General features: G+C 33.0%; 1 protein-coding gene across 1 annotated transcript; it reads right to left on the bottom strand.

Moving 5' to 3' along the window:
• Positions 1-5,969: 5,969 nt before the first annotated feature.
• On the bottom strand, positions 5,970-6,638 carry LOC150092676 (vesicle transport through interaction with t-SNAREs homolog 1B-like). The gene has a single exon (XM_090414257.1). The coding sequence runs from the start codon at positions 6,636-6,638 to the stop codon at positions 5,970-5,972; it is 669 nt and encodes a 222-aa protein (XP_090270383.1).
• Between the last annotated feature and the right edge of the window lie 10,647 nt (positions 6,639-17,285).

The following is a 17,285-nucleotide window of genomic DNA, read 5'->3' as shown; positions in this document are numbered from 1 at the left end:
TCGCCCACCATTTTCAGGTCCCTGCTTCGCGTCTTTCCAAGAATAGTCGATTCATGCTGAAGGGGAGAAAAAAATGAAGGACGTCCGAATTGGTCGCCAACACGCGAAATCACGTGCTTTATAGGTAAAATTTTCCAACTGTTATACAAGCAACATAGTTAACTACAATAATCATAAAAGAGAAGTTAATTTTCCGACCGGTAATAATAAACAACTCATCCCACTATACGGACTGATTACCCTATTATCGGAATGGATTCTTCTTTTTCTGAGATGCACAGAAGTGTCGAGGGACCTCAAATCGGTGGGCGAACTATAAGTGAAGTCATTAGCCCCCTACACTTGAATTAAACCAAGAATATAATTTCTTGGCATCTTTAATTTATAGAGTTTCCCCTCCTGGAAAACTCAAAGTTTTGCATACCATATACAGGTAAATCAGCCATGAGAACACATGCAACTTACAAACAAAAAAATGCTATTGTTGGTGGTGGTCGGTAGATGGTACTGAATGTAGTAGTGTAGTTTGAGAATTAAGTTGTAGGGGAGATGGTGAGATGGATGTAATGAAGTCGATTGCCCTCCCATGATGATTCCTTGGAGGTGTCACATGATAATAATACTTACTACCAAATGTATTCAAGATGTTTTATGTTTCTGTGGGAGAAATCAGCCCACAGTTCAAACTAACTTGAATTGGGAGACATGAATAGCAGGTGAGTCACATGTGAGTAAACACAACTGTGGCTAAACCAGTTTAACCTGGTATAGAATGAAGTGTTGTTTAAAAAAAAAAAAACTGTGTTGATTTTCTCCAGAGCAGGATTTCTGTGTTATCTACACTTTAACTTAGCACACATTAGCAAACATTTAGGAGATGGGAATCATGTAAAAGCACAATAAACTCCTTTGGTCTATTTTACATATGCCCTGAAGTTACTTATAAACTTAATTTAAATTCATAACCAACTAATAAACTGATTCATTTATAAATCAGAAAACAATATATAACATTAAATGTAAGTTTAATGTCATGCATTATTTTCTTTATTATATTAGGCATTGACTGAAGCCATCAATAAAGGTATAATTTTTGTGGGGGAGGGATGGTGAGAAGTATATTATACTTAATGAGAAATTATATTCTTGTTTTCTCCAATATTTTTTGACCTTGTTTCCAAATATCAAGCATTTAAACTACTGAAAATAAGTCAGAGCCCTATGAAAGAAGAAATTTATGCTTAATAGCTTAGATTTAATTCTCCAGTAGGCATTTTGTGCAAATCTACTACCATTGAGATATGTGTTAAAAATGGTGATGAAGAGATTAACAACTGTTCTAGTACTGTCTGCTTGGCATTTTTGTATACATTGATGTGATCATTTTTTTTGTTCGTTCAGCTACATGTGGTTATTCTTGTAAGTCTATTATTTTTCAATTATCCACATTATATCACATTTGCTGTAATTAAATTTTTCATTTCTTTCTGCTTATTCTACATGATGGTTTACAAAATTAAAAAAAAAAAAAATGTTGAAAAAACTTTTGGAGAAAGATGAAAAAGAGAAGAAATGAATAGACAGGTAGACTAGAATTCAAATTGAAGGAGAGGAGGAATAAAATGTAATGGTTCTATTTCTGATTCTAATTAGAAGAAATTGTCAAGAGAAGGGACAATAACTTTTTCATTAGTTTTGATGATAAAACAAAGTGATATAAAATTGATTATCATAAAAAGGAGCTTAAGCTTGGGGAAAAAAAGTTAAAAATATTTTTAGCTATCAAGGTAAGCACTCAAAGAAATTATGATATACTTTCTATTTTTGGAGGTATGATTTTTTTAAAATTATGATCTATAAATGCAAGGGGATAAAGAAGCTGTGGAAAGGGTGCAAAGAAGAGTTACAAAGATTATATCTGGATTATGGGATTTAGATTATGAGGACAGATTGCGAGTATGTGGATTGCAGACTCTTGTTAACAGGAGAAAAAGGTGTGATATGATAGAGGTCTATAAACTTTTGAATGGGTCTTATAAGATATCAGTGGATGAAATTTTTGTTATATGGAAGAACATGGGGGCATCCGTGGAAGTTAAATTTATTTGCAGTCAAGAAAGGGATAAGAGCTAAGTTTTTCTCCCAGAGATCAGTGAGTGAGTGGAATAACTTGCCCTTAGGGGGGTAGGAGTGCATCTAGTGTGAATGAATTTAAGGGAAGGTATAATAGCTGCTTTGGGTGATTTATAGCCTCCCTCGATGAGTCCTTGACTCCCTGGAGGTCTAAGATAATAATAATAATAAATATTAATAAATATGTTAAATGTCAAGCATTGCTTTCTTTTAGTAATGCATTACTACAAAAAATTATATTCCTGTTTCATCCATACTTTCTCAAGTTTAGGCAAAAAAAATTGCACATGATCACATCTTTAACAGCTACTTATATATATATATATATATATATATATATAAAACAGATAACTTAATCTAAAGCACTAATTATTCCATATGTCCAAATACTTTTGAGAAAGGGTGCCAAAATTTTGGTGAAGTATAACCTGCCTACTACATTGCAACCAGACAATAAATGGCATTCCTTACTTGCTCACCCAAAGACCAGTTCCATCTCTTTTGCATTACACAGATAGATGCTTTTGGACTTCTTTTTCAGATAAGTATGAGAAAACAGTTTACAGAAGTACTTATATCAGCACCTTAGATGCATGGGTATAATCTGAAAAACAACTGCACAAAAGCAAATACAAGTTTGAAAACAAATGTGACTTTTTTGCTATGAAAAAATTCATTCTCTTTACCTCAAGAAATTTAGGTACATCAGGTCAGAAACAACAAAATCACCTGATACTGCCTGAAGAGGATGTCCCTTAAAACATTAGTCTTTTGAATCACTTCCTTGTTTCTTTCTCTATTCATCTATCATCTGTGTGTCTGAGCTATGAATTATTGTTCCTATGTCAATTTCTCTTTAGCGAAATAGTGAAAATAATTATTTTATTTGTTAATTTTTCAGATGTCTTTTTCTGAAATAGCCAACATCATTTTCAGTTAGAAAAGAGCAGTGAATCAGGCTACAAGACATTGCTATTTTAAGTTTTGAAAAATTAACTTTAATTCAAAGAGTGTGAAAAATAATCTTTTCCCTCACTTTAGGCAATGTTACTATGTGGTATGTGAAATAAAAAGTAGTTTGCAAAGATTAAAATTAATGATAATCTCATAATATAGATCAATATGATATTAATTATTATTATTATTACACCCTCCATGGAATCAGCAGACTCATCATGGGATGTTCATTCAGCTGAAAACATAATTATCATACTGAATCTTGAAATCCTTAACACTGCCTGTATTAACAACCAGTAATGTGTTCCATTCACCCACAATTCTCCATGTAAAAAATCTACTCCTCACACCCCTCTTCACCACACTCTCACACAACTTCCAGAGATAGCCTCTGGTTCTTTCCCTCTCCCTTCTGCTTTTTTTATAATCCTCTCTGGATTAATCCAGTAAATTCCCTCACTATAAAGTCTCTATCATATCTCTTTTCCTCCTATCAACCAAACTCTGCAAACCACATTCCTTTAACCTCTCTCCATAGCCAACATTCCAGACCCTTGATAGTGTCTGACCAGTGCTTTATACAGTGGCACAACCACTTCCTTATCCCTACTAGCGTACTTCTTATCATAGTGACAGTATAATGCGTAGTCTTTGCAACACTTGCAATATGTCCACTTCCAGAACTCTAATCTCATCCATTTCTCTGCAGTACAGTACCATCACTATAGTACACAGCCTTATATTTCTGCACTCCAAATGCAACACCTTGTGCTTATTAATATTAAAACTACAACAACTCCACTAATTTTTCCAAGCCAAAAGTCTAATCTGATTGATGTTACTATTTTTTTCCTGATCATTAAAAAAACTAAACACTAATCAGTGTAGGAACAAAAGCATTCATGGGAAAGTATCTTGTATCTCAGTCAGTACCATGCTTTCGTGACCATCTTCCGAGTCCTATGCACTTGCCTCCCCCCCCCCACACACACACAGTAGTCCACTCACCAATTACAGCATTCTTTATTGTCATAAACCTTTATTTAACTATTATGAACAATTCCTCCTCTCCTTGCCAATCAATTCTTCCTACTGCCTCACAAAGAGAACTGCTTTGTTTCTTTTTTCCAATCACCTGTTTTGCCTTAAAAATCTCAGTCATTTTTAAGGCAAGTTTTGGTTTCTCTACATCATCTGTTACTCAAAGTATTTCTCCTCCATTCCTCCCCCTTTCTCATCCAAACTTTGAATACATTGCCCCCTTATATCGTTTATGCAACAATACAGAATCAACTAATAAAGTAATCCAACATATGTGAGGCTAAGCTTTCAGGAATTCAAATTTGTGGGTTGGAGAGCAGAAATGCCATCCACACAGCCAATAAATGATGTTATTATTATAAACTACATGCAAATTCTGATTGTATTCTTGGCCTATAAAAATAGCATTTATGCAGAAATTTTATTCTGTATAATTAATTGTGAATGCATCATAAGTATTTTAAAATACTTTATTTACATAAACTGGTCAATAAAACATTGCAAAATTATAGCAGTATTGTTTTAACAACATGACATTCATAAAACCAAGTATGACTTCTGCAATTTTATGTAAAGGATCCATTCAGAGTAATGAATCTACTATTGCAGTAGTGAATAAGCCCTACAGAAATCTGCGTTATGCCATGAGATTGCTGGAAAATTAACATATATATTATATATATATAAATAAAAACATACACACTACATATATTTACTTTATACATGGTAGACATAAAATAAAAGTACATGGACCCCAAATACCTTTTTATACTTCTTGGTATTCAAAGCTTTTTTGCACAAAAAGTATTTATTATATTTCTCTATATCACTGCAAAATCATTTAAATTATGTCTTTCACATAGCAGTCAACTATGAAATCTTGAAAATAAACATTGTAACATACTGATGTTATCAGTATGCTATAACTGGATAAATCCTGAAAATATCAAAGCACATTTGCTCAGTGATAGAATAAAAAGTTTAATTTCTGTTTTGTCTGCTGAGTAAAAGCAAACAGTGACAATGACTAAGCCTTACAGAAATCTGAGTTAAGCCATGAGATTGCTGCAAATATAGTGTGCTTGTGTATATATATGTGTATATATATATAATATGGTCCATGTGCTTTCTATAATTGATATTTTTACAATGAAATATCAATTCTGAGACATAATGTCATTTGTCGTCTAAAATGGAACGGGGGGGGGGGGGGAAACAGGGAATCATATTTCAGAAACTAACAGGAATAAAAACAGTTTAAGTTGAAATAAACTTTTCATTACAATCATAATCTCATATTACTTCATATTTTTAGCAATAATATTAATTAGAAAAGCTAAAAATATTTTGCATTCAGGCATTAAATGCTTAAATTCTGCTAATTTTTTTTTTCTTTCTGGTTAATGAATGGCTACTATTCAACAACATTGAAATGGAACTTAAAGTTCTGAGATAGAAAACTTTCCTAAATTGTATAATAAAATATATTGTATGTTTAGCAAACTACAAATTTCGTTACAATTTACATGTTAAATGCTAATATTTAGTGTTCATAGCATGGTATCAGATTCTAACTGGAAATTTATAGACAAAACTGAATCTTGATATATATATTATTTTTTATTTTTTAATGCTTACCACCCACACATTCACTGGGAGTGGTTGTCCTCATAATGTCCTGAATGATGACGCTAATAAGATCTTTTTAATATTTCACTGAAAATCGTCATTTGTTTAAAATATTAACATCGCTGAAATAGTTAAAGCAATACATATTTGATATCATTATATGGCCTTGGATTGGTAGATAACAAGAATATGAAATAATACACAGCAGTTTACTCTCTAAAATATTTCCAGTAGATAATCCCACTAAAAATACCAACTTCAATAAGAATAATTAGGATTAATATTATTTGATTTGTAATAACTCTTTTCATAAATATCGTGGAGAGGCTATTACGCCGCGAAATACTGAAATCTATGTCAGAGAGACGAATTTCTGCTCGGATTAGAGAATCTCGTTGAAATCTCAAATCACTTATTACAAATGATCCCATTTGGTCGGTTGCGGCTGCTACGTGAGTTGCGTTAGCTATACTGTTCGTAGTTCTCGCTAACGTGGCATTCATTTGGAGCAGCAGAGTTCTTTGATTAAATTTTGTTGTAGACATCTCGGATAATGTATCATCCGTAGTGGTTGTTTCTTTCACAGTTTGAAGTGTACCGACTGCTGAAAATAAGTCATCGTGAAGACTCTGACATTCTTTTCGATACCGTTGTACTCTGTTAAGTAAATCAGTGCGACAATGAGTAGGTACCCTCTGAACTTCATGCTCCATTTCGATAAGCAAGCAGTTGACTTCATGAAAGTAATTCTGTATTTCTTGAATTAATGGTTGCGTATTTTCTTCTGCAACTTCTGGAAGCAAGTCCACTCTTGAAAATATATAATCTCGTAAATCAACAAGATCTTCCTCTAAGATTTCGAACCTTGTTAATGACATTTTTAGTTTGCAAAATGCTTACTTCTCGAATTCAGGTGAATTGAGGTGTCCAATAGGTTCTGGAATTTGTAAAGTTAATGAATTACCGTCATTATTTTAGCGGAAACTAAACATCCGCCTAATATCTGTAGTCAAAAAACAAAATAAAATAAACAATGACAACAAAAAATCAATTACAAAGCGGACATGTTGCTGCACTAGCAATGAAAACACTGGTGGAAGAATCCTTAAAATTATTCGTGTTATTTATTTTTTAATGAAAATTTCATTTTTTTTATGTTTTCGCAATTTTTAAAAGATATTTTAAAAATTATTTCAGTGTGCTGTTGCTGTACACCTGTGTAACATAATTATTTATAATGATCCTTTTTTATTTTCTTTTATTTGACATTGCTGAAATTGCTTTTATAGAATTGCTGAAATGGAATTTCAGCAATTCTTATTGCTGAAATGGAATTTCAGCAATTCTATAAAACCAGTTTATAGTTACAACTATAAATTGGTTCAAATCTTTATGAAACAGAGATTCCGAGGCCATTTCGTAACATTTCCATTTGAATAGGAAAGTAAAAAAGCTCACGAATCTAGTTTCATTTCCAGAAATTATTTACAGGAAGGAAATTTTTTAAAAAAAACACAGAAAACTTTAATTCGGATGTTCAGTATGTTCTCAATCTTGGTCAATGATTTCAGCATGTTTCTGCGCACTCAGAAGCGGTGCTTTTCCGTAGTATTTCAGCCAAAATTGGTTTACAGATATTTCAAAGAGTCGAAGTGGGGTGAACGTGGAGAAGGCTTGACGACCAATCCTTTTTTCTTGGAAAAAGGATTGATGAATTTCATTCTAGCTATCAGTTTATAAAAATAAAAAATATATAAACGTCGATATGGCTTTTTTAATCCTCATTTATAGAACAATCCGCGTCTGATATAACGTTATGTGTGACAGTTCCTTCAAAGATCAATTCCATGTACAAAATACTTGCTTTTAACTTTGTGGGAATTAATTTTCAATACGAAGAACTTTTATAAGGACCTTCCATTTGAAGATAAGTTAGTCAACCTCATGGGATGTATCCTTTTTTTTTTAATATTATGTATCAAAACTATGTCATATTTCTATGTTATCGTGGATCGCAACGGCTGCATCTGGAAATATTTTCGACGGGAGGGGAAATTGTTATTAAATATATTAGTCCTCACAGTAAATCTGTTATGCAGTTGGTAGTAACGTCACTCTGGTTGGAAGAAAATCCTCATATTCATTCCCATAGGACCAGAAGTATAACTTCTTTTTAACAAATGTTAAATGAGTGGATTTCATGTAAGAGTTATGAGTTTTGTACTCTTCGAAATGTCTAGATTTTCATCTTTATATAGCATACAAAATGGCCAGAGAACATAGAAAATGACACAATAAATTCACCTTATCCCCTCTGGCCTAATTTATATAACCGACTGTGTAACCCCCCCCCCTTCCCTCCGTAGTTAGCGAAATAGATAACATCTATCTCCAGCCTACAACTTCTGGTTTCGTTTCGAATCCCGCTGGACTGCAGATGTGCGTGAATTTGGCGTTTCTTCTATCATAATGCTTCACACATAAAATATACATTCTAGTAGCCAACTCAAGGACCTTTTTCGTGGCACAAAAAAGGTTTTGAGAAACTCGGATTTTTAACCGTAGATTTCAAAGGTTTGTTAAGGTTTACATTTAGAATCACAACGTGGTGGCTTTTCTGCTATACTCTCGCTCAAGTTCCTTCAAAATCATCAGTAGCCACAGGATTAGCTATCGCTGAGGGATAAGGATGGAGACCGGTCATTCTCTCCTCGATTTCCAATAGTTACGGCTAAAATAGCTCTACCTACTCTCTTATTTATTCATTATTACATTGCAAACATCATAGAAAGCCTATGCTAGCCACTATTCGCACAATAGCTATTATATATTATATCTGACCTTAAAGATTTGCTGAAAAAAATGCTCATTTCGTTCGTTCACCACTCTCTAAGCAAAAAAAAAAAGTCGGGTCTCGTGTCCTTGCTAACCACACTAACACAACATCCAGGGTGATCGCTTCTCTCCTGTCATGTATTGCAAAATTTCTTCCGCATCTATGCTATAAAATCTCCTTAGTAATGCAGTGTATATGTTTCTATTCTTATTCCGATTTTTCGCCTATCAACTAAACTTTGTAACCCATAAATCTTCAAACTATCTTGGTAAGGCATCTCACAGACCTGTCACTATCTCAAGATCAATAGCCTGTGAATTCCCACTGCTATTTCATCATCTTCAAAAAATCTAGATTAAATCTGTGCAGAAAAGCCCAGATATGGTAGTGTCACCTTATGAAAAGGAACAATAATTTCTCTCTCCCTGCAAACTATGTGGACCACTTGAGTCTATCGATTGTCGGAGGATGTAAAAACACTGATATGCATATTATTCACACTGTGTATATATCACTGAAAAATTCTACACAATGGAAAACTCTTAGTATTCTTACAGCCTTTTTTTAAGGATTAAGGGGACTTGAAATTCCTCCTAAAATTTTATGGACAGTCGGTAAATTTATAGACCATGGCTATTCTGAACACTTCCTTCTTTCATTTATCATTTTAACATAATGCAACATTAATATGTTAAAATGCAAATCGTCCATAAATTATATAGCACATTTTGGAGCCGTAGGGGACTGTAGTTTTGGGACAACAGATATGAGAATTTTCTTCTTTATTTATCCGATTTAAAAAAAAAAAAACACGAATTCTTTATTTGAATAACTAAATCAGTCCGTCTACGATTTTTTAATACTTTATTGGATCTAATGAGGATTTCAGATCCTCTTGGTTTGTAAAACTTAAACGTTGTGTATTACCAAAATGATCTTTTCAGCACTTGCAAATGATATTCCCTGACACCTAATTTAAACTGGAGTATAGTTTTGATATGTTAATACTAAATAATTGATACAGAGAAATTTATACTACCATTTTCCGTTTACTAGGAAACACATTCTTTGACCAACTAATGCAACGCTTTTAACAAATCTTTAGAAAAGAGGCCGAAGTACGATTCACTGCATTTATCTAGCGTGCGCGCACACACACATGACATCTGTCGATTTTATGGAAAAAACTAAGTGGTGACTATAAGGTAACAACTTTTTGTGCCCTATTTATCAACATTCAACATCAAGAAAATCCACACAACAGACCATGAAATACATCTGCAGCCAGACGTGTCTGATATCCTAAGAACGACAACATATATAGGTGCTGATATATCTGACCACCTCTTACAAAAGTGAAAAAGCTAGATCTATATTACATAGTGAAAGCAGTTTCACTTCCTAAAATACTCAGTGAGCTTCCAGACAAGCAGCTCTTCTTTTGCGTTCAGTTGATGCAGTGCAAGAGTCGTAGCTGACATTTTATTCTCATTTTAACCTCACATGGCGCACCTCGTAATCCTGGAATATAGGAATTCAGCTGAACAGTTGGATGTTATGAAATCTGTACTGAAGTGCAGAGAAGAACAAATGGCCATGTCGCACATGACATCTTAAGCAGGCTTTTGATAACCATCAGCGAAAGACTTGATGCCTGCATATATCTTGCAAACTGGTAATACCACTGTGGCACTCGCCTTATCCACCATGCAGAAAGTGTAGGCATTTTTAATTCAAACACTGCAACCAGTTTTACCAGAGAATCCTTCGTCCCAATAAATATCCATTAATTAATGATCTACCTTACCGAAGCAGAGCCAGTAAACCCGACGCTGACATGCAATGGACAATGTACAATGCCCCACCAGTATCATACCGGACACATTTAATCCGAATTTATCAGAGAATTGCTTCTTATGCGACCAAACCGGAACAGTTCGGCATATATACCTCGCGTGCCCTGTTAACAGCAAATCTCTTGTTCATGTCGCGAAACTGCAGCTGTCTGAAACTTTCTCTATGCACGCCCAAGAAACTATACAGTCCAAAACTTTCTCTTTATTACTTTGAAAGCAGTGATATACAACTTTTATACTTGCTACACAAGACCTGACATCACATTTTCACCGAGTGAAGCAGCTGGTCATCTTCTTACAGCCTTCAAACAAAAAAAGAAGTCATGTTCTCCACAAGCATCATCATGATACTGAGAACATTCTTGACTCTCTTCTGCGAACGCTGAGATGAATTAATTTAATTTCAATGAACAGGACAACAGCATTCCAGATTTCAGTCTAGTAACAACATTATACAAAAAAAAAAAAATCTTCCTGCACATATAATGGACTAGAACCGTTTTACAAAATGAGCAATGATCCAAAGATTGATTTTTTTTTCTCCAATATTTTAACTGTTATGCCAAATAATCAATATGCGTGTAGATGTAGATAAATCACTGTAAATTAATGCCTGTGGATTTTTTTGTACGTAAGATTGCTAATTTTAATAAAGAATAAACAAGATGTTGAAAAGATATAGGAATTGACTGGGTTGATAATAATCGTAGAACTCCAGGCCCAGATTAAGGTACGTCAATGCCATGGGCTGATGCCTGGTTGTTTTCTCCCACCCCTCAAAAACAAAGTCCCATTTTATTTCCATAAAAAAAGCATTTATTTTTTTTAATCAAATCTTGCATGTAATTATTTCCTTTTTTTTTTTTTTTTTTTATAGAAAAACGGTTTTTCTCAATTTATCATATGTAGAGGTATCAATCATTTCTGAGAAATTCATTTTTGAAGTGATGTCTTTATCAGAGCACATAATACCACCGTAGCGAGTTTACTTTCCTTTTTCTAAGAACTGATTGTTTTGTACTTTTCACTCGATTTAGAACCGAAAAACTTCTCTTAGATGTGTAGTTTGTAATTGGCAGCGTTAGATAAATCCTTAAAACAACCTCTAGGTATGGGAAGGTATTTTTCAAGTTGTTTTCTTGATGTAAGAGTACATCTCACGTAGACTCAATGTTTTTATAACAACTCGCACGTTGACAAGGGTTTGCATACTACTCACACACTTGTGTCTTCACTTGAAAACCAATGCGCTCGCCACAACTCATACACTCGCTCGCGAACGCCATAATAATACATTTTTAGAAACATAAATTACTATCGATATGGTATCTATTTAAAGTAAATAGATATGAACATTTTTTATATTATTACGAAAATGTAATGAATATCAATGTTTGGATGATTTGTATGTGTTAAAAATATTCATTTGTTAGACTAGCATTCAATTCATCTAAAAAAAATATATAAATAAGAAAAATTTGTGTGTCCATTAAAACTCCGCCTGGCAAGTGCCCAGTTATAAATCTTGTCCTGTAGGATTCTGTATGAGGGTCAGCATGACCTGTTAAGCGTGGATAGTGTTCTTGTAGTTCGCTTAAATATTACAAGAGAGTGACAAATATCTTGACATGGGAGCTGCATATGCAATAATATATTTATATTTTACATAGTTTTATACACTGCCACATGAAAAGCTGGTACTTAAATTGACTGGAAGAGGTTGGATGCTATATTAATTAGTTAGATAGGAGATTGGCTGTTTGATAAGTATCAACAATGGAGATTTTACTAGTGGTGTGCTGTAGGCATATCTTTTAGGCACATTATTTATTTATTTTTTCTAATATGTTAATCATATCAGGAATATCATTAGGAACAGGGTATGAATTTAAGGTACCATTTGATAAGTATTGTGTTTGTGAGTAAGTATCTTCCAATATGGAAAAAGGGGGAAAAGCATTGTTTATTATATGCACCGTCTGTGGAGTTATTAGCATTAAAATTTGAAACAGGTGATTTGCTGTTAGAGTTCTGCGAGTTCCCTCCCCCCCTGATCTTTTCAAAAAAGAGACCGTGATCGCCTTTGTCTTGTCATTCGATGGAACCGAAGAGCATATAGGTGTTATTCTAATTACTTTGTGGTTTTCAGATATCTTTTTGTATTATGAGTATGATTTGTCTCATTAGTTTCCGCCATCTAGAGATCGTTCATCTTTGCAGTAATGTGGATCAGAAAAACTATTCAATTTTGACTTTTCTATATATATATATATGTATGTATATATACTGGGGGGGGGGCTCGCTCCTACGGCGCCCAACCCACCGAGTTCCGGGCTGGAAGCCCTTAAGACAAAAAACTTGACATAAAAACGTTTCAAATTTCGGCTTATCTTTTTATGTAATTAATTTTTTAACTTGGGAATATTGTATATTAGGGTCACCAAGTAATTTTATAAGCTTGGTTATTTAACTCCTAATCCCAAGTATGCAAACAATTAAGTTTGCGCCTGAAACATAGTTCAAGTCTAAAGATGGTACAACACCAGGGCAACTCATTGTAAAGGTGGGTAAAGCTCTGATCACTATTCTTAGTATTTTCCCATTATGTAAAGCGTATCTCACTAAAAGATGTATACTGCAATACATTATGGGTGGGGTCACTACCCAGAACGTTTTCAACCTTTTTTGAGGTCTCCTAAGTGAGTAGCTAGACCCTAAATACCAAGGTTTTAGTAATACAGAGCCTTATCAACTTTACCTATAGAAGTTGCTGCAAGGTGGTTTTTATTATTTTTAATAAGAATATCTGGAGGAGATATAGATGTAATTAATTTTTTAACTTGCGGATATTATATATTAGGGTAACCAAGTAATTTAATAAGCTTGGTTACTTGGTCTGGGTAGTGACCCCACCCATAATGTATTGCAGTATATATACATCTTTTAGTGAAATGTGCTTTACATTATGGGGATACATCTTTTAGTGAGATGTGCTTTACATAATCTTAGCATTTTGATTGCATCAAAATACTAAGAATAGTGATCAGAGCTTTAACCACCTTTACAATGAGTTACCCTGGTGTTGTACCATCTTTAGACTTGAACTATGTTTCAGGCGCAAACTTAATTGTTTGCATACTTGGGATTAGGAGTTAAATAACCAAGCTTATAAAATTACTTGGTGACCCTAATAATATATATATATATATATATATATATATATATATAATGTGTGTGTGTGTGTGTAGAAAGTTTTTTACCTTGGGTATAATATATGTTAAATATACCAAGCTATTTTAAACCTGGTTTTTACTCCATTTCCCAAGTAAGCAAACAAACAAATAAGTCAAGTTTGCGCGTGCACGTAATGCAAGTCTGAGTCACCCGTAAAGTAGTACAAGTCTAGGCAACTCGTGGTAAAGTTGGAATAAGCTCTCATCACTATTCTTAATATTTACCCTTAATGCAAAGCCCATCTCCTTGAGGAGATGTATGATGCTATGCATTAAAGGCAAGGGATCACTACCCAGATCGGTTTCGACCTTTATTGAGGTCTCATCAGTGGGAGCCAGGCTTAGAAATACCATGGTTAAGTAATGCAGAGCTTATAAGTATTTTACCAAAACAAGTTACTTAAAGGTGCTTTGACCTTATTAAATAAAAATCTCAGGGTGAGAGATAGATGTAGAAAGTTTTTTTTTTACCTTGGGTATAATATATGTTAAAGATACCAAGGTTAAACCTGGTTTTTACTCCATTTCCCAAGTAAGCAAACAAACAAATAAGTCAAGTTTGCGCCTGCACGTAATGCAAGTCTAATACCACGAGTTGCCTAGACTTGTACTACTTTACGGGTCACTTAGACTTGCATTACGTGCAGGCACAAACTTGAACTTATTTGTTGTTTGCTTACTTGCGAAATGGAGTAAAAACCAGGTTTAAAATAGCTTGGTATCTTTAAAATATATTATACCCAAGGTAAAAAACTTTCTACATCTATCTCTCACCCTGAGATTTTTATTTAATAAGGTCAAAGCACCTTTGGGTAACTTGTTTTGGTAAAATACTTGTAAGCTCTGTATTACTTAACCTTGGTATTTCTAAGCCTGGCTCCCACTGATGAGACCTCAATAAAGGTCGAAATCGGTCTGGATAGTGGCCCCTTGCCTTTAATGCATAGCATCATACATCTCTTCAAGGAAATGGGCTTTGCATTAAAGGTAAATATTAAGAATAGTGATGAGAGCTTATTCCAACTTTACCACGAGTTGCCTAGACTTGTACTACTTTACGGGTGACTTAGACTTGCGTTACTTGCAGGCGCAAACTTGACTTATTTGTTTGTTTGCTTACTTGGGAAATGGAGAAAAACCAGGTTTAAAATAGCTTGGTATCTTTAACACACACACACACACACACACACACACACACACACACACACACACACACATATATATATATATATATATATATATATTTAAACTGTTGTTATCAAAGAATTTTTTTTATTTATTTATTATAATTTTTTTTTGTTTTTATTTTTTGGAATTTTTAGCACTTGACTTCGTTTAGTTTAGATGGCGCTAAAATCATATCAATCGATCTCAAAAATTAAATAAAAATGATGAATGACTGAATTTTGCTAGGCGTATTTTTATATCTCTACAGTGATTCAGGTTGTGTTTAAATATATATATATATATATATATATATATATATATATATATATATATATATATATATATATATATATATATATATATATTTTAGGCATTGCATGTAATGCAATGCCTAAACGTATTCCTGAATGAATATCTAAAAAATCTTCATTCCAGTCACTAAATGTCAACATTCTAATTTGTTTTCTTTATTTGATTTAATAAACTTTTATCATTACATTTTAAATGTGTAGAGTAACAATTTTTAACTAGTAACTTTGAGGAAAGGATAACGATAATTAATTGAATAAATGAATATAGTAGAGTACTTAAGTAACTATTAAAACTATTTTGTAATAGCTTTAATAATTTTTTTAAATTCTCTTAATTAACAAGATTATTTAATAAATAACTAAAATTTATCGTTTCCACTGAATGTGATTTGTAAAAGCCCACTCCTATGTATGTTGCTAACGTAAAGAATGTGAATTTAAATCAATTATGAAAGTTGCAATGATCCTTTTTAATCTTTTTCATTTTAAATCTATCAGCTGGTCTCAGATGGAAGTTTTCTCTCGAGGGTAAATATATATATATATATATAAACAAACTTTGCTAATCATTAATCAGTGTAATATAGTTTTTCGTCCCCTTTCATTTTTGATGTCTTAGATATCTGCGACATTTGATTATCCAAGTAACACGCAACTCTAAATTCACTAGTTCAGTATTACTTATGGTGTAAATTAGCGTGCCCATTATAAAACACAAAACGCGGCATAGGACATAAACTTTCTATTGGGGGGGGGGATAGATTTTCTTAATTTCAAATTTTCAATTCGATATTTTCTTATTTTAATTGTTTTTGATGCAAATTAACTTGAACTTTAATTGTTTATAGCAACAAATTAAGTAATGAGTAATTAAGAGGCACAGTAAATTGATAATAGTAAATAAAACAAGAAAATTAAATTGACATTATTATTATTTTTTTCATAAGAAAGTGACAAAATGTCTCGAACTTTACTCGCTTGTGGTATTAGAAGTCCCAGCAGTTTCTGTTTCTTTAAATGTTGCTGTAGTAGTGGTGTCTTCTGTCAATATTGTTTTTCACGTAGACACAAACTCGTGAAAATCACCGCAAGTCATTTCTTCATTCCTTTGAAATAGATTTTCATAATTATCAATGATTTTACTGTGTTAATATGCAACCGATTTTTCTCATTGTTTTATAATAAATTCGCTAAAGATAAAACTCTTTTTTCCTAATGGAACTAGACCAGTGTCAGAATATATTAAAAACGGTTTTTATATTCTCAAAAGAAATGTTTTCATTATGAATATATGTGGAAATATTCTCTCCATCTATCACTAACAGAACTCTGACGATCGTTCCAAAATGCCATTTTTCCTTCTGTATAATTTTTCGAGTAGTATAATTCCGTCATTAAATTATCTCGGCTCATGATTTGTGCTAATGTGGACACTGAATTTATAGTTGCAAGTGGTGACGTTGTTTCACCCTAAGTTTTATTTAGTGCTTCCCAAGACATAGAATTAAATTATTCGAAAGGATGAGCCTATTCGTCTGTGTCTTCATTTATGTATTATAGAATTCATGTACATAAACTTCAATCGCGAATGTTTTACAAACCATTATTAATCAAATACTATTTGGCAAAACAAAAACCGTGCGGGACAGCGCATTATATGCAATAGCAATATCACTGTAGCCTCTCGACTGGTTATCTCTGCAAAGAAGAAGAAAAAGGCCTAATATTTTGATAATATAAATAAATCCCTATACTTTACAAGTTATCAGAATACAATATAGTAATACTCATGATTTCTGAAACAGTTGTTTGTTTTATGATTGTTACTTAAAAACATTTAATTTTTGACAATCGGATATTGAAAAACGGAACATGCTGACGCTCAGAAAGCGTGTTTAGGAACGCCTGGCCAATTTTTGTGGAAACGGGAATGCCCAGTTTCAAAACGGAATGGATGGACATGCATCGTAGTGCAACTGTTCTTTTATGTTCTTTACAAGTTATCAGAATACAGTATAGTAATACTCATTATTTCTGAAACAGTTGTTTGTTTTATGATTGTTCCTTAAAACATTTAATTTTTTTAAATCTAAAAAATTTTAAATTTAAAAAAATGTTTAAA

The sequence above is a fragment of the Typopeltis vanoorti genome, chromosome 25 (assembly GCF_054136105.1).
Source record: "Typopeltis vanoorti isolate ZY-2024b chromosome 25, IOZ_Tvanoo_1.0, whole genome shotgun sequence".
Classification (NCBI taxonomy): Eukaryota; Metazoa; Arthropoda; class Arachnida; order Uropygi; family Thelyphonidae; genus Typopeltis; species Typopeltis vanoorti.
Note: the sequence above shows the minus strand (reverse complement) of the source record. Positions and strands in the feature narration are given on the sequence as shown.